General features: G+C 40.6%; 1 protein-coding gene across 4 annotated transcripts in view; it reads right to left on the bottom strand.

The window, feature by feature from the left end:
• The window catches only part of NRXN3 (neurexin 3), a 909,952-nt gene that overhangs the window by 624,184 nt on the left and 260,265 nt on the right, over positions 1 to 25,503 (bottom strand). For all 4 annotated transcript variants that reach the window (XM_050975200.1, XM_050975204.1, XM_050975201.1 and 1 more), the window contains one exon: positions 1,690 to 1,893. In XM_050975200.1, the coding sequence (XP_050831157.1) occupies positions 1,690 to 1,893 (204 nt within the window). The remainder of the gene's footprint in view (positions 1 to 1,689; positions 1,894 to 25,503) is intronic.

Below are 25,503 nucleotides of genomic sequence, written 5' to 3'. Positions count from 1 at the left end.
GAAAAAAAAAATCAGCTATAATTTTCAGAAAATGAAATGGGGGAAATATAATGTTATTTTCCTTGATTATTAGCAATAATTAGATCAGAAGACAATGCAAACACATATAGATAGACAAACGCTCTGGGGTTTTGTAGAAGATTCTGATTTCACATGTAAGCAGGCTCAACTGCAGTTCTTCTGAGCTGCTCTCCAGAGAAACCCTGCAAATGTATGAAATTTTCCTTCACTTAGAGTTAATATAGGCAGAAATGGCTATCATCAGAGAGCTGATTCTCTTTATTTGAGGAGTTACTGACACAGCTGAGGTTCATCTATTCCACCTGTCCTATAGGCCAGTCTGGAGAGCACAGCAAGTGCTCTTATGCAGCTACAGACTCAATAGTGCTTTATGCTTCTTCAGTCAAGCTAAGTAGTGCAAATATGCAAATATATGGGGGGTTTTCTCGCTGGTGTTTAGCATTTATTCACTAGAAGGCAAGAGATTCTATAGACTTTTAGATGGACACTTTTATTTTAAGAAATATGAACTTGTTTGATGCATCTTCTTCACTTTCTTTTTCAAAAAGTAAATAATAGGGTCTGGGTAACAATTTCAAAGCCAAAAGAAAAACCACTAGCTGTTCCAGAGGACAACATATTTTACAAACAAAGCTGCTACGTGGTTTGCTCCTGGTAGCCACAGCAGGGCACTGAATACAGTGATACTATTAGCTCAAAAAATGTGAAATTTGTTCCTCTGGGGCTTAGAACTTTAAAAGCTGACAGAAGCTTTCACAGACCATACACAAACCTTCGTATAAAATAACTTACACATTAAGAGGTATAAGGTTATGCAATATTATGTTAGTTTTGCCTCTTTGAGTCAGAACCTCTTTTTGTTTATATTCCTGAATTCATATGAAGCTGCATCACTGGAAAGTGAAAGAAGTCTTCAACTCATGTATTTACATTCTTTAAAAATCTGTTCTTCCATAGAATACATAAAGACTGGCAAGAAGACTAATTGAGGCTAATCTAATAGTACATTCACTCCCAACTGGTTTTGTATTGCTATTGTTGGACTAGTTTCTAATTGTCTTTTTTAATTATTTTCTGGGAAAGTGTAACTCTGAGGAGACAGAACACAGCCTTTTGAGATGGGGGGATGCACTTTTATTATTGTTAATTTCTTTTTTATAAAGACACAACAAAAAGACCAGCCTTTTCATTAGATATATAAAATATGGCAAGCTGTATCAAATGTTGCCAAATTATGCAAAGGGCAGGGGGTTCACAGGACTCCTGCCTGCCACCATATCCGTTTTGCTTCCTTTCCATGTTTGCCTTTGACTGTTTTGAGTGATGCTGGATGAATGAGGGATGTAACTGATCAAAAGATGGACCAAGTAGCATGTTTCACACAGAGCTCACCAGTCCCAGACCAAGAAAGGAAACTTAAAAACTTAAAGATTTAAAAACCAACACTGTCCATAACGAAGAACTGACAGCAAATCTTCATGCAGCAATGCAGAAGAGAATTTCTCTCCGCAAGAGAATATAATTATAAAAGTTTCAGCAGTTATTTTAGAAATCAATCCAATCCAATCAAACCAACAGAAATTAAATGAAATCATTAAAAAAAAAAAACCAATAATCACAAGCCCAAACTAAGAGTGAAGAGGGCAGTGGGAGGTGTTTATACGATACCTAAATTGACCATGAGCTTGACCCGGCCTCCATCCAGCTCCAGGCGCAGAGTGTCAGCAGAGTCCCGGGAGGTGGTGGCCATCAGCAGCCCATAGGCACGCTGGGACATGAAACGGAAGGACACATCCTCTGCTTCTGTGTGCATAACCATTGGCATGATGATCTTCATGTACATGCTGCCATCATAGCTCAAGATAGAGGCCTCTGCAAGGAATCAGCAAACAATTGCAAAAAATGAGCAGTTACACCTCTGAAGAGCACTCACACCTACCATAGAGCACTGTGTTTACAGAATCCATAGCACTTACCACAGAAGGGTATGTAACTGGGGAAAAAGGCAACATTGAACTGCACCCAGAAACCCTGCCAGGCAAATATGAGCAGCAAAGAAAGATATGGTCTTCACTGCAACTGCTGACAGCAGTACCCATGGACACATAATTCCCAAGGTCAAGCATGTTAGGACAGAGCCCCTTTGTGATTATAAGCTATCAAAGCCTTCATTTTTCACATCTCCTTCAGTGCACTAAAGTCCAGCCTTCCAGGACTAGCAGTAATGACTAGAGTGACTAGAGTTCTAATTTCTGGTACACTTGCTGTTGCTTATTTTTGAGAGGAATTTCATTTCATTGCTATCACTTTAAGGACAAACAACTGTATAAAGTGAATTTCCTAAATCTAGGTCTTTTCTAAATCAGATTTGTTCCCTTTTATATTTTATATTTTTCCACTACTTAGTAACAATCAGTGTTTGCAGAGCTCTGCTGACACAACCAATGCAAATGAAGAAAGGAACAAACCAAACTCCATTGCAAGTACCATTCAAATGCAGGGAAAGTTAGAAGATATAGGCACAGTAAAAGCCAGTAGGAGGGGAAAGGAGTGAAGAAAAGTTATATTTTTCTATCATCTCTGAAGATGTCAAAGAAAATTGGAATTTCAGCTGAGGAAAAGAGTTAAATTTAGCATTCTCTATTTGTTCAGGGTCTTGCCTGCAGAAAGTGATATTCTCCTCCAAAGGGTAGAATTAAAGTCTTGTGTTAGATCTGCAGCAAGCACTATAGCATGGCAATCATTGTTTCTTCATGGAATATGCTCAAAAGCATTTTTATCTGCAAACTTTACTAATCTACATAAACATATTAATACATGAATCAGAGCATTTCCATTCCCCACAGCCAACCCCTGTCAAAGGCAGAGCTGTAGACATTGCTCCATATAGGGCTTCTACCATAAAACTACATATCAAAATCCCAGAGTTTAAAAAAAAAATAGACTAGTTCAGCTTCCTAGAAACATGGATGGATGGCTCTAAAGCTCTTTTATCAGTACCTCATCCAGTTCAGTTCAGCTGGAGTTTTCTCAAATGACTGACTGGGATTCTCTGCAGCCCATCCACCCCACCACCCAGCCCATCTAATTTAACCAACTGCAAGACGTGTATTTGGAATGTAGATGTTCTCCTTATGTATTCCTTAGTCCCATTTTTCCCAGCCAATGAGAGTAGAACCTCCATCAGGAAACAGCAATTTTGGCAGAGCCAAACCTTACATCCTCTCAATGTCTAAATGCAGGTGCTACAGTAGGGTAAATGGGTGGGAAGCTAAGGAACAGCCAAATGTCCATGCTGTAAAATACCCATGGAAAGCTCCAAAATGGCCAGTAACCAAACCGTTAATGCAATGCAATAAATATGCAAATGAGGTGATAGATAAAGATATTAATATAAAGCAGATAAAGTGACAGAGAAGACATGTATATGGTTCCAAAACATTTGGTGGGGATCACTACAGTTGTGATGGTGCAGCAACCCACCACATTAATAAGCTGGTATGCAACACATCTGCAGTCACAGGACACACAAACATATTAAGAAAACTTTTCTGGGTGCACCATTAAGATGAACAATATCCCTACTCATCAGTTTTCTTTGCTGCACTCATCATGCACTGTCACGGTCTGTACACAGAAAGCTTTCTACACACATCACCCACTCAGCCATTACATTACACACATGTCTGGTACCAGCTGCCAGTGCTCCCCTGGGGTCCCACATCTTCATTTGGCCAAGAAACGGAGAAGGAAAGAAAGCTTCTTTTTCAAGGTGGAAGAATACTTTCTTCTTTTCAAAGTGCAATTCTCTTCCCCCTCACGTCTGCACCTCTCACTTGCCACCCACAGCTGCAAGCTGGAACTAAATGTACTGTATATTATACATACACTCAAAGGCAATGCCTATGTACACACAAACCTTTCTTGCTCTCTTTCCTCTCTCTCTCTGCAGATTGTATTAGAAAATGCAGTCAAGCATGAAATGGCTCTTTTGACGCCTTCAGCTCAGATGTGCCTTGCATGAAACAGTTGCTGGCCCTGGCACACGAATAGCTGTGAGTTGGGAGGATATTGGGACCATGAGTGGGAGTAGCTGACACAAGTGCCCCAGCTCTGCTGCTTCCCTCTCCACAGTGCCATGCATTAGGTGCTTTGAAAAGATGAGGTTTTCTGCAGTGACTAGAACAAACCAAAAGCATGGTAATAATGAGTCTCTTCCCTTCAGTAAGAACTTGCATCCTTCAGCTTTACCGATCCCATTGCCAGATAATTACTATCCTTAGACAAGAAATCCCAACCTTTACTATTATACTTATGTAAGGAGGACCTGAAGAATACTCAAAATCGCTGAAGATGACATAAAAGTCTGGCAGTGTTTCAGCTGACATCCCACAGTAGCCTAAATCAGGTATTACTGTCCCTTCTCCAACCAGTCTGCTACAAACACAATGTGATGAAACCTCGTAACAATTAAGCCGATAAAATTAAATATCTTGAAACTGTTGAAACAGGCTCCACACAACCCAAGGAGACAATGTTCTGTTCTTGCATGTGCCCTATGCACTTGATGTATTCCAAAAATGACAACATTTCATTCTCACTTTGCAAGCCTTCACAGTCTGGAGTATCTGAGAGCCTTTCAGCACATCTTGCAAGCAGAACATTCCCTCCAGCTATGAAAATACCCCTTCAGAGGAGGGTATTGCCTAGTAGCAGTCTTACAAGTAAAACCTATTTCCTTTTCCTGACAGTCAGTCCTCAAAGCCTGAGAAAAGCATGTTACAGCTGAGCAAGACATACAGCAAATCTGCTCAGGGATGAATGTAACCTGGCAACAAGTGCATGACCTCAGCCTCCCAGACACCTGTGCTGGCAACTTCTGCCTGAATACAGGCATCCTTTCAAGGGTCCTCAGCCACCTGCAGCAATGGGACTGTAATGCTTTGTTCAGCACCATAAATACAGGCAGCAGCACAGTTATCCAAGTTTAAAACACATGCACATTTCTGCCACCCTTCTACTTTTAGGGTAGCTATTACATTCGATTCATAGGAGCAATATGTGAAATCATGTTTGAGACCCCCGCAGATTTGTACAGACAAAAACATTGAGTGGCATTTATTTGTGATCCCAGTGCCAGAAGCTTCATTGCCATTAGCTTGGAGATGGGAAGAGGAAGAAACCAGGTGCTGGTTCAAAACTGCTCTGACATAATGCCAGAAATCTGTGAAAATCAGTATGTTATTAGGAGCAATTAGCTTCCCAGTCTTGTGCTCTCAGACCCTGCCAGTTTTAATTTTACACTTAGCATCCAAAGGAGCAATTCACTGCTGCTTCCACACAAGGCTCTGTATAAACCTCCCAGGGAGATGGAACAGGCATATTCTTAGCATACAGACAGAAAATTATTCAAGACCTCTTCATGCTTTTTTCTCCTGCTTTCGAACCACTCTCCCGTATTAATCTCCATTCCTCACCTCTTTTCTTTCTCCTCCCTTTTAGTTTTTCTGTAGTCTCCTGTTCTTCCCTGTGGTCTTTTTCCCATGTCTCCCAGACTATAACACAGTGTAGTTTTTTACTGAAATTTTCAGAAAGGTGACAGTGCAAAAAGAATTAAAAATATCCACACTTCATGAAAGTTGAAGTCCCCAGTGACAGGAGTTTAGGGCACAGGACATTTTCCCCAGCTGCATTTGTAAGACCAAGACACTTAGACTAAAGATTTCCACAGTCTTGCAAATTCAAATATCTCTAAAGTGCCTAAGCTTTGTATTCACAAGCCAAACACTTTCCTGCAGGCATTGATTGCACAGCTCACCTCCTGCCCTCACATATCCACTAGCAGTCACATGGCACCAAATAAAAAAAAGATTTTCTTAAAACCAAAATTACACTTTAAAACAAAACAAAAACAAACTTTTTTTTTTTTAAAAGGAGCACTAATTCGTCTTTCCTGTCCAAGTGGATTCCATACAGATGAGTTTCAACACAAGAAGCATGACAAGTAATTTGGGAAGCCCAAATGTAATCACTCAGAGTGAATCTGATGACAACCCAAGAGAAAATGCTCCTGTTTTGGTGGAAAAGATATGATGGGAACTTTAAGTGCTCACAAGCAGTTAGGACCTTGCACATCATCCAGCAGGATGGGGGCCAGAAGCTGTGGAGTTCCCTGAGCCAGTGCCCTGCTGCCCAGGGCTGTCCCACGCACATGGGAAGGTGACAGGGACAGATGTGCAAATGGGGCCAGGACCAGCCAAGAGCCAGGAAACCTCATGGTGATGAGGCAGGTCCATGCTCAGGCCAGGAAGTCAATCTTCTGCCCAGGGTTAAGGGCGATTGCCAGGCAGGGCCACAGTGCCAGGGCTGAACAAGGGCCTGGCTTGGCACACCAGCACACTGTGGGACCTGGGTACTGGTCCTGTCACAGCATCACTGGGTGGGGTGGGGCCATGGGGGCTGCCATGGGCTCCTGGGCCAGGAGCAGGGTGGAGGAGCCCCAGTGGCTAGGCAGGGCTGGGGGTGCTCGGTGGTACTGTGCTCTGGGACTGCTTCTCATTGACCCATAAGAAAAGTCCATGTCTTCTAAATGACACTTTCTGCAGTAAACTGAGTTTTCCCTGGATGTCTCCCATCTCATTGTCATCAGACTTTACCTTAAACTTAGCCCACCAAACAGGAAAGCAATTTGAAGAGATATAAATGTAATTCACTAGCACTGAGAGTGACAATAACAGAGAACACAAAACCATCTTTAAAAACCTGCCTGAACTGAAGCATTACATTAGAAATAGGAATGGGATTTATTAGTCTAGACAAACAAAATTATTATCACTAATAAGCCAATGACAGAGTTTACTATGCTAGTAAGAACAGAGCTATTCTGCTTTAGAGATTTCAGACTGACAAGATGTCAGTAGTATTATTATGAGTTTTGTCATCCAACAGAAACTCATAAAGATAAAACAGTAAAAATCTTGGATACATACAGACAAAGAAAAGTAAAGAAATCAGACTGGTTTTTCTAGTATTTAATCTCTCTGAAAGACCAAAGTATTTTTTCAACATCAATCCAAGTTTTTCTTTGCTTCAAATTAAGATGACACCTTCCTTCTCCACTCCCAAGCGGGTATATGGCTGCTTTACCAAAGGATCTTCATATCCTGAAATTCAGTATATCATTATTCCAGCTCCCTCACTCTATTTTAGACTAAGTAAACTCCTTTCTACTCAGCTTCTTCTAGCTTTTATTTTCTAAAACCTGCTGCTCCTGCTTCTCATCTCGGGCTTTTTTCTGCTGTGTATACTATTTTCTTAAATTTAAGTTTTCCAATTTGAATAGCATATGTCAGTTAAGACAAAACAAGCACTTAAAGTAGAATAATTACATAAGACATCCATATCACTGCACTGTGCACAAAATAGTTCCAAATGAACAGCAAGTGGGAGATATAATAGAGCAAGCTCCAAGGCATTCATCACATTTTCAGGGATGCAAGAATACTGGTGGAGCAGTAGTAATAATTGTCACTTATAAGGCCCCTGCTATTGACAACAATTGCTAGCAGATGCTTACATAGGCCAGATGACACCCAGATAAATATTCTTCATCAAACACAGTTTTTCGAAACCATGCAATTTTATTTCGTAACATTAATTAAAACATTTAATTTCTGGGCCTGAAAATTCCTGAAGAAACCTGAAGTGCAAACCATATCTATTTATTTATCTAGAAATTCAGAAGAAAATAAATACTCTATTCACCACTTTTCCTTCCATACTACTGTCTCCCCCTGAAGGTACTCTCACTGTTCCAGTACCTTCTACCCCTTTAAAGTCTTCCCAAACACATAACCAAAGCCTGCAGATAATATTATTGACTAAGTATCCACAAAATTGAAGACATAAAAGAACAAGGTAAAGAAGGCAAATAAAGAGCCCTAAGCACACAGTGCATGTACTATAATGTCCTTCAGACAAAAAAAAAAAAAATTCTTAATTCATAGAGTTTAGACTTTGAAATTACTTTGGTTATGAACAAAAGTAATTCTGATTTTTCTTTTTAGAACATCACCATTTTTCTTTTTTGAGTCCAAAATTAACACCCTGCTCTTCTGCTTCAATATTATTATAAAATCCTGTAAAGCTGTCCTGAGAATTTTCATCTTAAAGTAGAATAAATACCAAGGAACTAGTTAAAACTGTGAGGCTTCTACCATTGTAAGATAAAATCCCACAACACATTTGCCTGTCTACAACAAAAGCTTCAAATGGAGATCTTCCAAATTTTAAACTGACCCAGGGAAGACATATTAAGGACATGGCTCCTAAATCTCTCTCCATTAATAAACCTCTCTGACATTTGTCATCTGGATTCTAGATTTGCTTAACTTCAGTATTTAATCAACTCTCCAACTCCCCAGGTTAACCTGTGTCTGCTCTACGAAGTGGAATGTATCAGATTCCATCAGCATCAGGCTTGGTATTCCCTTCCTACACACCTGTGTGTGTCCCCACACACAAAAGAGTATGAGTTAATCAAGGGGTTGTTGTCAGGTGGGGAGTTGCCAAAAAAATAAATTCCTGTACTCCACAAGGAAAGGCAAATAAACTTTCCTTCTCCTTTCTCCGGGCTGCAATCATGAAGAACTGGCCTAGGGAGGAGCTGTAAAAGCAATGAGCACCACAGTGGAAATATTTGCAGACAGAGGAAACTGTTGCTTGTAAATGTTATTGCTAGCCCTGGGAGGTGAGGAGTGAGGTTATATTGCCATACTGAAGCTTGGCAGAGACTCAGGAGAACCAAGAAGGAGCATGTGTGCTTTTCAAATCGACTCCAAATGTCACTCTAACATTTACAGAGCTGTGTACAACTATTCGGGAAGAAATCCCTGGCAAGAAGGCTGAGGGTAGAAGAAAAATTGCTCCTCAATGTAAAGGAGCGTAATGGGGAAACAGAATACTAAAATGAGAGTTTGAGAGTTTGCATTAAATGGGTGGCACTTTAGAAAGTGACACAACTTCTGTTCAGTTCAAACATCTTTAAGTCCTCTTCATGTCAAGCTACATGAAGCATTTGATCACTACCTGTTGAATAATGTCCACGGAGAAAGGGAGATTACAGAAAAAATGTTTGGTTTACCTCAGAGTAAAGTGATAAAAAGAGGTAGCAGACACATTTTGTAGCAAGGGAAAAACCAAGAAAATTGTAAGAAAAAAATTACACAATGAGGGTTGCCACACACTGCAACAGAACAGCTGCAGAAACCCCAATCTTCAAGTTAGTCTCACTTGAAGCAGGTGGTGGGGACAACAACTTTCAACCATGATTATTCAACACCAAGTGCCAGAATGCCCTGATTTCACTGGATATTGCAACTTTCTACAGACATCACCTTACACCTGCAAACTGCTACTGATTTGAGATGGAAAAGGCTTCCAGAGTCACCATCCCTGGAAGTGTTCAAGAGGCATCTGGATGTGGCATCTGCAGCTTAGGAGTGATTATGGTGCTGCTGGCTTGACAGTTGGACTAGATGATTGTGTAGGTCTCTTTCAACCTTGATGATTCTTTTATTCTGTGATCATCAGGCTATCATTTTTGAAAAACAAGGTTGTGATGTAAACTACATTCATAACCTTTTTAAGGTTGTTCATAAACAACCTTTCTTAGTTCTGTTTTTGCAATATGGCAAAGAAAAACTAACTATTATTGCCTCTGGCTGTTGGTTTAAGGAAGGTTCACAGCATTAGACAACCCTCGATTTCATTTCCTTCCTTTTCCTCATCTGACAGCCCCAAATCCCTAAACTTTGTCAATTCCTGGAAGTACTTTAACAGAACAGGAAGCAAATGGAAGACATTGGTCTAATACCTGTAGGTCAAACTAGTCCATATCACACTGGTTTTGAAAAACCAAAAATTCCTCAAGCCAGTCAGTGATTTAGGAAGAGCCAGAAGTGAGACACTGACATGCTAAAACTAAGTAAGCAGAGGATCTAGGTAACTATTAAACTCATTTAAGGCAGGCAGCTTCATGGAAACCAGCTTCATGGAAACAAAATGTCACAACACTTGCAAAGGATGGAAAACAGGTCATCTTTGAAGGGAAGCCCAACACAACAGAGCAGGTAGCAATTAGGAGGGTAACAACAGTAACACATGCTGTGGGAAATTACAGGATAATATGTAGCTTGGTGTTTCAGGCTACAACTTCCAAGCTTAAAATACGAAATAAACTAAGCTGAATTTATAATTCTAGGATCTGTAGAAAGGTTCCTTCAGAGCCTTTTCTTCTCCTATCACAGATCCGCTGTCTTCCCTAAAAACATTCTCAAAACCAGTAACCTGACAGTGGTTCCCATCTGAGAGCAACACTCAGTCAGTGCAGTGCCAAAATGGTAACACTGATTTCCAGGCATCCCACAGACTCTGTCCATTCCTAATGAAGTCATCAGCAGAGATGCAGCAGCCAGATCTGTTCACCCAGCTAATTGCAACCACTGTTAATTATTGGAGCCATAACAAAAAGGCAAAGAGAAGCAGAAACTAGTAGCTGGCATGGAATGGCAGTTGATATTGCCAGGATCATGAAGGCTGAAGCTAGATGTACGTGTTCATGCCTGTAAATTTCACTAGCACATAAAAGAAATTTAGTTCTACTTTCAAGTAACAGACACTGCCTTTTGAAAACATGATTGTATCCCAGACAAAACTCCACTTTACAACTCCAGTACTTGTAGATAAATGATTTTAAAATAAAAGGAATTTCAGATAAATAAGGAAGAAAAAAAGAATTGGCGTGGATATGTAAGGTGTTTATGTACTAATGATGACCCAAATTACACAGAATTTCAGTGTTTGGACAACTACAGGAATGTCCATGGGCTGTCCTTCTCTGACTCCAAACATGACCAAATGCAGTTTTTGTCTTACAACACCAGTATCTTTTGGTAAGGACCCAGTTAGAAATTCATAGTCCTTAACACTGCTTACAATTATCACACAATTATTAAACTCCTACAAGCCTGTCTCAAATTCCAAAGGCTGTAGTGCAGGATCTACAGTGCAGGACTCTGTACTGGTCCAGTTGCCTAAACTGACATTCAATGAATGCATTTACAAATAACAGTAGCCAGTACAAATCCTTAGTTCAAAACTCAAAGATTTGGGTTCATGGAGAAGAGAGTTCCATTACCCTTTTTCTTCTGCTCTGAGCTCCAAGAGCCTCCAGTGATCTTGATGGGAATTGTGAATTATAATAAATCCTGTTTCATGTTGAAGCTGTGAAGATTTAGTCAGCATTGGCAACTGATAGGATTCTCCAGTCAAAAGAACTGTAGATGTATAAATTATGACAGCAGCTGTGATCCTAAAACTTTCACATTCACCATTTTGCAGCCCATTTTATTCTCTTTGAAATTCAGGGTGGCAGTTGGAATGCAATGAAGAGTGTCATACTCCAAAAGCACCAGCCTGATGTCACAGTCAAGCAGAACTGGATTTTCTTCAGCTGCTTCTATCATGGACTTACTGAGCTGCTGAGGCCTGAGACTATTCCTATTCAAAACATGACCAACCAAATCTTGAAATCACCAGGTATCTTAGACTGAAAATGTCATTTATATGCAGATTTTCAGATCACCTTCTGTGGTGGCTATGACTTTTACTGAAATGCCTGGATCTCTTTCCTGCTCCTAACTGAAATTGGAAAGCTGTCACATTGTCACCCCATACCAAGACACTTGCATCCATTACAGATAAGATGTAAGAATGTATTGTTCTCTTTATACTAGAAATAATGAAAAACTCTGAGTTAGGAGATCTTTAATGATGAATAACTGGCTATTTATCCTGTTTAAAGCACTTCTGTCCACTCTAATACAGTCCAGAGGGACATTTACTCTCTGGATTGCTAGCAGTAGATTAAACATCACCTATTAGGGAAGAGGGTCCCCACAGACCTGTAAACTGCCTGAAATGTAAAATTCAATATCTGCTTCTCAGTGGCTGCACCTCCTGATTGACATCACTTTCCATACACCTTCACTCAATGCTAGGCAGCACACCTGCAGAACGAACTTCCTGGGAAGGAACTCTGCCAGGAGTGGGCAGGTAATAAAAAGCTTCACTTCACTGTGGTCTTCCCAAGTTCTCTAGGTTTTTGAACAATCTGTTTATGGGACTGAGAACCTGAAATACAGGCAATAGCAAGGAATAATTTGTCCCCCACTCACAGCACTGTTAGTCCTTGTACTGTTCAGAAAAGCATTAAGGATGGTACAGTTGATATCTCTGTCACAAGGGTGGGGTAATAAATTCAAACATCAAACATTTTTTCCTAAAGACCAGAGTTCAGAAATTCCTTAGACAGAGAAAACTAGGAATTTTGTAATCTCAAACTAAGACCAGGTTTTCCACATCCAAAAATCACTGTTTAGAATGACCTGCAGGGCTGCCTGTGCTCTGAGGAAGTCTGGGACAAAGGGAGAAATAAAGCTACCCATCACAAATATGACATATTTGCTAATCTGGGTGGCAGACAGAAAGTGCAATCTCTAAGAATTGAGTCTGAATCCTAATAAAAACTTAGGTGTTTGATAAAAACATCAACAGCCACAGTCTTAACACTCTGTGCAGTGGAAAAACTGTTTGCTTTCACCTAAAATGTCTCCCAGGCCCCTAAGTGCAGAAGAGATGAAACTAGGAGACTAAATTGCAAAACCCATCCCATTCAGATAACTGGGATCACATGTAAGGTCAGGGCAGTTAATCACTACCTATTTGCTGAAAATTACCCATAAAGGATATTAGATGCACAATACTTTTACAGCAATTAGCTCTTGTTGATATGAATATGAAATAGGTACCTTGTAAGGGTTACCTAGGAAACAAAAAGAAGGAAAATAATCAGAACAAAGATGGAAGGCAAGGTAAATTTGGGGGATGGCCAGTTCAGATATATGTTTGGAGGACTGGAGAATGCTTTCACATGTATTATTTGGCCAAATCTCCAAAGCGTACCAGAGGAAGTGAGATTATTAGAACAGAGTCCAACACAATTTAACAAAGCATGGTATAAGCAGATGGGAGCGTGGCTATCAGATTAACTTTGCATAAAAGCTGTGGCAAATCCATCATGAGGTTTTCCAGGCTTTGAGAAAGCCTGACCAGAACTGGCTATACCAGCAAATTGTGTTTACTTCAAGGATGAAAATTTTCTCCTCCCTCATTATACAAGGATGAAAAAGTGGTGGGGGAGAGTGTCTGACATTTCCTACTCTCCAATGGTATTTCTCTATAGAGATAAAAGCCATTAATCATTACTAATTAAAATTGGGGGAAAGAAATAAAAGTAGCTACATCTGAAGGGATTATTTCAATTTTTCCACTTCTTGTTGCTAGCTCCTTCTCTTGGGCTGTCTGCAATCTGCACCCCGACTGTTTCTGTATCCACTGGAAGGGGTTGAGAAAGCTGGGCTGCAACTCTGCAAACACAGCCTTCAGCTGCAGGGAGAAGAGTCTGGCTGCTGCCCAGGCAAGCAGGAGGAGTTAGGAACAGCCACATGGATGTGCTCCTCACATCTGCCCACATTCAGAGGAGTCACACAGTCCAGTCCAGGAGATAACAAGCACTCCAAGTTCCACAAGGACAGAGTGGGAGGGGGAGCCAACAGCTGTTACCTGTGGCTGAAGCATGATAGTGGAACCTCCTGTGAAATTGGTATAAAGCCTTGGTGTCCCCGATGGTCTCCAATTTGAAAAATATTTGGGACATCATACAGAAGCCTTCACACAAAGGATGTAATTAAAGCCAATAATGAATTAAAGCCAATATAAGGAAACAGAAGAACTCATAGTCTGGAAGTTTCTACAGTCTAAAGGATCTTGTACAATTTCAGAAATTATTTAGACAAAAATTACTTTGCAATAACAGGCTCTGTTTGAGCCTGACTGTAACAGCTGCCTATTGGGACACCTTTGATTTAAAATTGAGTACATTGCAAAAAAAAAATCTAAATCCAACTATCTGTATGTACTTCACCTGTCAGATTTCCCCCTCCTACTGCTCATGGCATCAGAATATGCTATCTCTTTTTTTCATATCTTTCATATTTTTCTTTCTCCTGTTACTGCCAGTACAAAAAAAACATGAAAAACAGCAAGCTACCTGCACCAGGAAATAAACAAAGCACATCAGAAAATTACTTCCTGTAAACTGAAAAAAAACTTAATTATATATTTCAAACGTATTTTTCTTTTCATTTCCATCCAGCTTTAGAACAAAACAAATCAGAATATGCACAGTGCTTCCAAATACACAATACCATAATCTTCAATGACAGTTAAGGGCTGACTCATTCTTAACAGCAATTTTATCAAGTCAGAAAAAGATTCTGCAGAATATCAAAGCCACAAGGGTTGTATCAAGGCACATTGCACCCTTTCCCCTGGGGAACACACAGTTACACCTACAGCACTCAGCCTTCCACAGCATATCACTTCTTTACACTGCATAAACATCCTCCCGTGCTGGCCAGACCAAATACCACAAAGGGAGGAACACAGCAGAAAAATACATTGCCAAAGCAAGACAGGCAAAGCCCTCACTCTTCCAAACAAAGTCAAGCACTGAGCAACCAGAACTCAAGAGATATTTGGACAATACTCTCAGACACATAGGATGATTTTAGAGGGTATCCTTAGCAGGGCTAGGTGTTAGACTTGATGATCCTTGTGGGTCCCTTACAGCTCAGGATATTCTATGATTCTGTGAACAATGGTGTTAAAACTGCCATCTAATGGTGAAACTGTACCTTTGAAGCAGGCAGAGTAGACAGCACACAAGGAAATTAATCCTGCTTTGACCTGCAGCTCTTGGATTCAGATTGACAATCACCTTTTTCAGCAACATTTAATTATATGCTGCTTCCTCCAGCACTAGCTGCTGGTGAAGCAAAAGTGTATGTTTTAAGTGACAAAACACATTTTCATCAAGGATGTGATTACTGACTCAAACTGCCAGATTTGATTTCCAGTTTTGTGCCACACATAAGAGACTGCACAACAAAGAATATAATGCCAAAGTTCAGGCTTGGATCATTTGAGGACTGATAATGTCCTCTTAATTTCTGATGAAAAACCTACCAACCTTGAACCCATGCAGAAATGCTGAGTTAAACCATCTACATTACTCCAGTGATACAGGTTTACTGGACATTTCAGCTGTTCCAGAACAAGATCACGGTCAGTCATCCATCATTTACCTCATGATCTGGTGGTACAGGTTCCAAATCACTTTCCTGCTGACTCAGGTATGGGCTGAATTTTTGGCCTTTCTACGCATCTAAACCAAAGGAAGCTACTTCAGACAAGTCAGTATTTGCCTTTCCACTTTGCTTAAAGTATAATTAATAGTACTTCTTTATTATGCTTCCACTGATCCCTTAATAATTGTAGAATCATAGAGTGGTTTGGTCTGGAAGGGACCTTAATGATCATCTAGTTCCAAACCCCTACCATGGGGAGGGACACCTTCCACTAGATCAGGTTGCTCAGAGCCCCATCCAACCTGGCCTAAAAATGTTGGCCTAATATCTAAAACAGAAGGACAAGAATTAGGATTCCTGAGATCTATTCAACAAGTCACTTTGTGATTTCCCTTATTTGATCTGAAAGTAGGAAAGAATGTCATTTACCTCTCTTCAACAACACGTTTTAGATTCTCACCAAAGCAATCATCACAAAGTAAGCCAAATATATTAAAAGGATGTCACTAACAGAAAAATAGAACCTAATGAACCCTTGTATTGAAGGTACAATATGTCAGGCACAGACACTTTTGGAATCCACTTCTGACAGGTTATTGACATCTAATTCCATACTATCACCAAAGACACCTCAATTTGCTCCCCCTTTTAATGTGCAATGAGGGCCAGTGAAACTGTCAGACTCATGATGAAAGACAAGTTCCTAGGATACATACAGAAAAAATGGTTCCTTCATAAAGCTCTCTCCAATTCATTCAAGAGTTTAGAATCTCAGAGCTTAATACATGAGCCATCATTCCCTGTATCACTGGAGAAAAGGGATGTTAAGCTATTCACCCACAAAAACAGGCATGAAGAGAGACATTTCTATTTTCACTATAAAGTGAATCACAGGCTCTTACACTGGGGCTTGATCATGATCCTGAAAGTTCAGTACAACATCTGGAGTGAACATCATGCTCTGCTTTCTTCCAAGGGCTCCTGGAGGGCTGCAAGTGTACGGGGGATGCCCAGAGGGTGGAAAAGCTGTATTAAGGAGTCAATACACTTCAGTATGGATTTCAAGTCTGTTTGAAGACAAACACAGTGTCAAGCTTTCCCCCAAAAGGGTTGCTAGCAGGAACTTAGCAAATCAAGCAAGCCACCAGTTGCTGGGTGAGCAGAGCAGGTGATGGGGATGCAGAAGCCATGGGCTCCAGGGACTGGTGCACTTGCTCAGACACTCTGGGGGCACAGTGAGGGGCAGATGTCAGGGCTGCTTGAGGCCACTAGATGGTGAAGGAGGCTGTAATTGTCTCCTCACCTTGGCCACTAGTGCTGAGGAGTACTTGTTATGTGTTTTTTTTTCAAGGGACAGCAGTGTGGCTCCTCCCTGGGGTAGAAGAGAAAGCAGAGACACACAGCAAATCCCAGTCACTGCATAGTGTCACTGCCACCAGCTCTAACTGTCACTTGCTGGACAAGGTCCCAGGTTTCCACTCCCATTTGCACAAGTTCTTGATCAACAAGGGCTATCTCAAAATAAGCTTTTCCTAATTTACACCTGGAAAGGACAAGACACAGCTCTATACCACAATACAACCACAAATAGCTGTTTTCTAAAACAAGCAGCTGACGTACTCTGACCAAAGAGGGAAAAGAGTAGGTCTCCTAATAGGATGGTTTTCCTGTCCTCAATTCCTGTTATTTGAAGTCCTCCACATGATTTCAAAGCATTAAGATGCACTCAGGAATGTTTTTTGAACTGGCCTACTTTCACAGCAGAAACTGAGACAGAAATAGAAGACAGCTCATCCACTGTCACACTGCAAAGCCAGGACTGTGCAGGGACACAACCCACTGTCCACCACAGCTGGGCTGCTGCCCTCCATTTTCTGGATGATTCAAGAGCCACCTGAACTTTTCATCAGACAAACCCTGAAAAATTCTCAGAATATCAAACAAGTCAAAATAATGAAGAGGTCAATAATTCCTTTGGAAACTGGAAAATAACCCATGAGCCTAAAAATAATCTAAATCTGTAACGGAAAGGGGACTGATCTTGACATCACTTGAAACATAGATGGTAAGACTCTATAGATACAGCACCTGTTTTTCTTTCAAATTTTTCAGATAGAGAGAGACTCAAAAGGGGAAGGACTGAGGCACAAGACAGTTTTTTAAGATTTCAATTGGCCTTTTTTTTTGGACTAGAATTTATTTACTGCAGAGTTAAGCATCTCTCATAGTTACAGATTCTCTATTTATATCTGCTAACTGTGCAAATTTCCTGGTTCTCTGATTCCAGACCAGCTGCTGGGCACAGCTGTGCTCCAACAAAGGCACCAAAACCAGCAGGATTGCTGTGGGACTGTCATATTTCCCTAATTTCATCTGCATCTGGAAGAGGAAATCACAGTGCTTTTCTCACCCACTCCTGACACAGCTCAACAGAACACCACCAATGTAATTAAAAAAAAACCCCTCAGTGAAAGATTGCCAGTGTGAGAAGCTCCCAAGCTTCCACAGCAGCTTTCAAACATTGCACTAAAACTTCCTGCACAACATACAAGGTTGCTAACACAAAGAATACAGGAATCTAAGTAAACAGTCACCTGCAAACCAAAAGACAGAGCAGAGGACATCCTGTGAGCAATGTGACATGTGGAGAGATGAAGGCAGAGAATTGCAAGCAATATAGAGTCTGGCATCAAAGAAGCCTCTGTTTAGTGGGAAGAGGGGGAAGTAAAAGCATTGCAAGTAGGCAGAGCACCCAAGGCTGTATGACCACATACAGATATGTGACATCTCAATCTTGAAGTGGGTTTTTAGCATGCAAATTTCATATTTCTGTGGGCATCAAACTCAAGCATGCAGCAAGAGCAAGCCTGCACCCAGCAGAGGGGACTCGCACATCCTCCTCATGGCATGCACCACTGGCTGCCTGTCCCTGCTTCCCCCACCCCCTGGCTGTCCTGGGCACCAGCCTTACCTAATGGCTGCTTCACACCCTGAGCACCTTACTTACATATTTGGATCTTACTCGAAGAGCTGATGGGCCCCTAAGCACTACAGGGGGCAATACTGGAGTTTGTCAGGATTTATTGATTTTATTCATCAAAACCTTATTGATTTGCCAAAGATCAAACAAAGTCCATGACAGAGCAGGACTAAATGCAAGTGAACTAAATAGTGGACTGGTTTTGGTGGTGTTTTAGGGTTTATGCAGGTGAATAGTATTTTGGATGACAGCTTGTCAGTCAGAAAAGTCTCTGTCTTCCATCTGCCACAGAGATGAACAGTTAGCAGCACACTTGCTGCTTCTGCTTATGCACTGGCTGGAAAGAATGAACCTTACAGTAGGCTCTCCTCACCAGCAAACTGGAAACATTCCATGCTTCTCTTTCTCACATGAATCTGTGAATACCTCTTTTAACTGAGATTTGAGCTTGGGATCTGAAGGGTTTTTGGCAACAGCTTTTCCCTACAGTGCATTTCACAAAACCTCCCTTAGCAAGTCTTTTCTCATCTGATACTGTAACATATACCACATAAATTGTTTCTAGTTTCCCCAAACATGGAGTTTGTTCCACAATTATTGAGACCTAGCAAACAAGCTTAAGTATCAAAATGTTGTTATTTTTACACCATTAACTATTGTACCCTTCCTAGTTCAGTATGAGTTATTATAACAAGTAATTACATGAAGAATCAAACAAAACTTACTTTGGTGATCAGTGTCTTGCATGTTGTATAAGTTTATTCATGTACTCACTAATTAGGAAAACATATCCAGTCATTAACAGGATTTAGAAAGGAAAACAGATCTTTTGAGGTTGGAAGACATTTCCAGGTTTTGATTCTGGGCATACATTTCACAGATTGATCCAAGCTAGAAGCAGAAGAGCTGGCTAGGTCATGGAGCTCCCGCCCCTTCCTGTCCTCTTACCAAGCATATTTTATAGAAAGGGAGAGCAGCCTGGCCTTGCTCTGCCATTTTAGACATCCTAGTTTCAATGCCTAACAGATGGGATTTCCACCCTTTTCTATGATTCCTGCTACAGCAAAATAAAGAAAACAACAACAACCAAAAAAAAAAAAAAAAAAAAAAAAAAAAAAAAAAAAAAAAAAAAAACAACCAAAAAACAAAAAAAAATAAAACCCCAAGAAAAAAACAGCTCATTGTTGTGATGGTATGATATTCACCATTTTCCTTTCTTAATTTAACCCAATATTCCTGTCCTGTGAACTTCCTTAAACAATTCCCCTTTCTTGGGAAGGCAGTCCTCCCATCAGAGCTGATTTGTCATCCACTCCTCAGGTTATCATTTACCAATAAATACGTACTGAACTCTTCTTTCTCCATAATTCCTCTATACAGCCTCCTGATTATATTTCAAATTATTTTGACAATTTCCTTCATATTGCTGGATTTTACTCTAAGCTGCACAACAGTGCTTTCTTTACACCTTTTATGCTTTTATTTCTTGAATATACATTTCTACTTGTGTGACTAGGAATAGTTCTAACTAGCACAGGTGTAGCTGAGTACCCAATGGCACTCCATTAGTACACAATTTAAGTGGTGAGGAGCTGATATTCAGGCTTTATTATCTTGGCAAAGGTCAATGGGTAAAACTATTTAAGGCTCCTTTCTTGTGTGCTCTGTAAATCTCACACCACCAGTGAGTTAAATACATCCAGCCAATCACTGACACACCATACAAAATTTCATCATTTGTTTAGTGCCTTATAAAGGGCAATGAATATTTTTACCTTTTCAATGCCAAAGGAACAGGAAAGTTTTTTCCCCTTGAGTGGCTCAAGTACTACAGCATTTTATCTATAAAAGGTTGCTTGTGTATCTCAAAGAAATACAGCATTGGGTCTCAACAACCACACAAGGATTGCAATAGCACTGCAGGTGTAGAAAAGTAGAGAAGACAGAAAGTTACTGCTATTTCAAAAGAAAATAGCTGACCTTTACAGATTTTAATACACATTATGGGTCTAGGCAATGTTGTTCTTTTGGGGAGATGAACTCAAATTATTAACACACAACACCAGAGCGACCCCCACTTCTGTACTGATGAAGAATAAAATACTCTGTGTCAAGTAGTAATAACAGGAAAATTAGTTAGATAACACAAAAATAAGTAGCATTCATTAGGTTAGGTTTCTACCTGTTCTCATGGCAGGATGTCCATTAAGATTAAGGAAAACTATAAAACAGAGGGTCACATATTGGCAAAATGTACAGATTTTGCTGGTCTTCAGCTTTTCTCATCCTAAAATTTGAAGCTCTTAGTGATTCATGAATTTTTTCATATTGCAACACTTCTATGATTTTGGAAAGTCCTAAGTATCTGGCTTTTTTGGGAGGGTTTTTTTTTGCAGCTGGGGAACATAAGGCACAGAAAAATGGACTTGGCTACAGTTATACAAGCCAGAAATAGAATTCTAAGGCATGTCTACATTGTATACTTTTGTGAAGCACCAAATTAGTGAGGTCCTATATATGTCAAGGCCTGTTTTGTGAGAAGCCCTGATCAGACTCACTCTCCAGCCTGGCAGAGATGCTGAACTGACGTGACACAACTCCCCACTCATCCGCAGGTACTGCCACTCTACAGGCAGCAGATGGTCTTGCAAAGCAAACAGGACAACACATAATGTAGCACAGGATGCTCTGTGCCCCATACACTGCTACACAGCTTCTGAACAGCATCTGCAGGGCAGCTTGGAGAGAGATTTCTCAGTAACAGCATTTGTTGTGCTTTTACCCTGGTCCATGGGAAATCACTGGTTTTTAGCTCTCACTGCCAGATAACATTTCTTAATCTTTACTTGTTCCTTCAGTTAAAGCTTATACAACTTCAATTTGCCTTATTAGCACATCTATTAACTTCTTCAATGTTTTAGTCAGTTGGAGAGCCCTGGATTCTGATCAGACACACAGGGACTGATCCCTGAGTGAGCAATGCTGGGTAAGAGACAGGCTGACCCGTGGGGAGCTGTATGGTAATCAGATTTTCATTACTGCATGCTGAAAGGCCAAAGTGATTCATGAGGGCTCTTCTGAGTGGGAAAGAAGGAGAGGAAGAGAAGATGAAGGAACTCTGGTTCTGATATGAATTATCTCTATCCTATCACAATATATATTTCTCTCTAGTAAATGCTAACCAAATATCCCAGGACTATATTATCATGTCTGCAGAGATCTGCAAGTATTATTTTAGAGACATCAGATAGCTTTTTCAAGGTGGAAGGAGTAGCTTAGTGCCCTAAGAGCCTAACAACTAAATTAGGCAATATCTTCGATCCAGACACTTAAATCCCAGTAAATGAAATCTTCTCAGAGTCAGGGTCTGACTAATTACATTTGTAATCTTGAATCTTACTGTAGGTGCCTTAATAGTTCTATATCACAGTTTCCCAAAATATAAAATTATGATGATATCAATCTCAAATACTCTGGATATGGGAAAAAATTGCACTTATTTGTATATGATTATCAATCTGCATCCTTATTAATAGTTTAACATGGATCTATTTAGCATATTCTGATAGCCCAAAGACAGGTAGGGATGTCAACAACTTCCTGGCTTTCTCCCAGCTATGGCCTTGTCTGTTCATTTTAAGTTTGAAGTGCTCCCCACGAGTTATGTGAATGCTGAGGTACAAAAACTCACCCAAGCCTCTTTCTCTGGCTTCTACAGAGAGAGAGGTAATACTGTGAGATTTGGCAGAGCCCACAACACAGTGGCAGAGAACAGCCTAAAGTGCATTGCCAGCCATGTTTCAAATGGGTTACAGTTCACTGCCAGAACAGAGAACATCTCAATTCCAAACACAAACAGCCTAAAGCCAGGACCCCCACTCCTGGCTGTTTCTGAGTGTTCTTCCTTCCTGCCCTGAAGCTCCCCTGGGTAACCCTCCCCAGGAAACTGCTCAGGTGTGTAACCCAGAAGCAATGTTGAAGCAGGAAAAAGCAGTTACCTGCAGGCACCCAAACAGATGCTTAACTACAGTTCCTGAAAGGCACACACTCTTCAGTGCCTAACAAGATACTGTCTTTCAAGGGATTGACATGGGAAAAGAAAGTTATGGGTGCCACCCAGTTAAATAGGATTTTATTGACCAACACTTTGATGGAGCACATAGATCAAGCATCTCTCCATAATCTGAGTGAAAGGTGTCTAGGAAAACCAACTCACAGCAAAAAGGGACATGGCAGCTCTGTCAAAGCTGCTTCTCCTGGAAGATTTACTGACTGAGCCTTGGCTGGTGGCAAAGACTGTGGTAGGAACTGTAGGCAACACACACATAGGCACACAGAGAAAGGTGCATTTTGATTTTTACAGCTTCTAGAAAAAGAACAATGTAAATGAGAATAGATGGGCTCAGCAAATCGTCACCAGCCAGAAGGAAAAGACAAAAGAAAAAAGAAATCACAGCAGTGTAAATCAGTCATGGAGAAATGGCTAAATGAGGATACTGATTGCTAATCTACATCCTGTCACTCTGACTTTATAAACAGGTGAGCTCAAGAGGCCATGTGTGCAAAAGCAGCTCCATAAAAGCCCTGTTTTTCCCAATCTCATCTGTATTCACAGTGGGCCAGGTTTTCACTTTATGGCTGCAATGTTCCTGTTTCTTCTGCAGGTCCATTAGCACTGTGCACATTGCACAGTCAATACCAATTCCAGCCTACACTTTTCTGCCTTTTTTATTTGGACACAAGTCCTTCTGTCTGCTGGATTCATTACTCTTCGACATGGCTATTTGTAGTCTCCCTTTATGTTTTGATTATTTTTTGAAGCAGCCCAAGTGCTTTGACTTAAATACAAAAATTAACAGATAAAGTGAAAACAGTGAGGCATTTAAAAATGTCATGATAAATGATTTCTGTTTCTCTTTACTTTAATTCTTTTTATTTTCCATAATTACTTTACCCAAAAAACTTGCAGGCTATAAAATGACACCCCCCCCACACACACACACACAAAAAAATACCAGCCTTTGTTTAACAAGGCTCTATTCATTCTTTTTCTTGTCCCCTTTTCCCACATCCCAAGAAATCTTTCAGGACATTCTTAGTTCTTCTGCACCAGACAGGAATGTGAAATTTGATCAAGCTGGGAGGTGGCAGAAGGAATCTGGCAGGCTTGGGGAATGGCATACAAGAATTTGAGCAAGATACAGAACCATGGTGTCACCTCAGGAAAAGGGAGGGCAACAGCCCGAAACAGGAGTCAATCTCCACCCTGCTGAATTCTGGACCATCTCCACCTCCCTCACCAAGGTGGCCAAAGGCAACTCCTTCATACCACAACAGTGCTTCCAGCATCAGACTGGGAATAGTGAAAAGTGAACTGCCAACTATTACCTGTGCCTTACTTTATTCATACCCTCAGATGACCAATCCCATGTTTAACATGAAGATGGAATTATTAAAAATACAACTTTGAGGCAAGCACCTTGGCAGTGCTTGCCTCAAAGTTGTATTTTTTAGCACTGGATGCAGTGCTAAGTCATACTCCAGTAACACTTGACAGGGAAAGAAAGGTTAAATTCCTCATTGGTCAGTCCTCCAAGAGGAAAAAAAAAATCAAATTCAAATGTAGAATAAAGGAAATTTGCACCAATTGGACAGGAGAGCTGACCAGCCAAAATGGGGTAGCAGTGATGTGTGGGGCTTGCATAAAAAAATCAGATTGCAACAGAAGAGAACTTCACCGAAGAAATGGTAATAAACTGGTGGAAACCTGGACATTTCTATGACTGGGTACTGAACTCTTAGTTCGGGTTTCCTCCACCTCTAGGAACCAGAACCAGTACAGTAAGATTCTCGCAGAGACTCTTGATATTTTGAAATTCCTCGGTATGCCAAAAACCTGCCCTTTGATCTAATTTTTTCCTCTTTGGTCACAAAGATTCTCAACAAAGAGATTAAAACAAAAATAAAAGAACTATAAAATATTTGAGACCATTTCTGTATTCTTGCTTCCTTCCCACTCTTTAGCAAACACATGCTTTTTGCCAGTCACTTGTTCAGGGGGAGCTCTTGTCCTCCTGTGGCAGATGATACACACAGCACAAACTCCATTTGTTCTGCTTAGTTCCAGCCTTGCTCTGCTCCCCAGGCTGGGTGTACTAAGCTGTCTCAAGGCTCTCTGTCTTCAGCAGTTTCACACACACAGGAAAGGAAACCAAAGCTATAGAAAAAGAGTTCCTCCTTTCACCCTTCTACTTTGTAGCTCTACCAAAGACCAGGCAAGTCAGAAAGACTGAACTGTTTCCTAACCTCTAAAGCAAATACTTCTCCAAGAGATGACTAAGGTATATAAAGGAGAGGTACTCTATATATTTCTCATTCTAAGTACAAGCCTAGGGCTCCAAGAGCTGTCAATCTAACATGCTTTTCAACTGAGGGGCTGAATTGTTATTTTCCATTTTACTGATTTAATGAAAGGTAGTTGATAAAAAAAATCACTGTTTAAAATACCATAATTTTTCTTTCTCAGCAGTTTGAAATAGGGCCTGTGGGTATTGGGGCAGTCAGACTGAAATAATTCCACATGACTCCATTTGAATCCTAAACTCTGGTGCTTTGATACAACTTCCAGCAGTAATCTCCTTCAACCATCCCCGTCCTTTCACTCCCTTCAGCAATATCACAACATGAAGAATTACAATTCCTTCTTGTTCAGAAATGGAAAAATGCTGTTGCTCACAAGAACACAAGATTAGTGTGGTTGGTAACCCAAAGGGTCCAGGCTGACCACAAGAGGACCTCATCCTAACAGGTAGAACTTCAGAAGTCAAAAGGGGTAGGACATTAAAAGTGGAAGCATCATGAGACCAACAGCACTTATTACAGAACTGTTTTTCTTGTACACCCTCCTTGCTGCTGTGCCTTTTTAGTGGGAGGACTTTTGCCTTAATGTGATGGATATCTCCTAAGTATCATGTTCCATCTATTACCAACTCACCACCTATAATCATCACAGAGCAGGAAGTTGCTCTGAAACTCATATTAGGATTTGATTCATCAGGATGCAGTTTCCCTCTTCTGCACCTTATCTTCCAATTTTAACCTCTTGTTCTCGATTACCCAGGAAAGAAAAAGACGATTCTAGGAAGAAATAAAAATGATGACTATTATCTTTCCTTTATACATTCTCAGATGCCTTAGCAGTGAGGATGAGAAGGGTTTCCCTCCGGAGGGCCA

This window comes from Serinus canaria, chromosome 5 (assembly GCF_022539315.1).
Source record: "Serinus canaria isolate serCan28SL12 chromosome 5, serCan2020, whole genome shotgun sequence".
In the NCBI taxonomy this organism is placed as follows: Eukaryota; Metazoa; Chordata; class Aves; order Passeriformes; family Fringillidae; genus Serinus; species Serinus canaria.
This window is presented reverse-complemented; position numbering and strand designations above follow the sequence as displayed.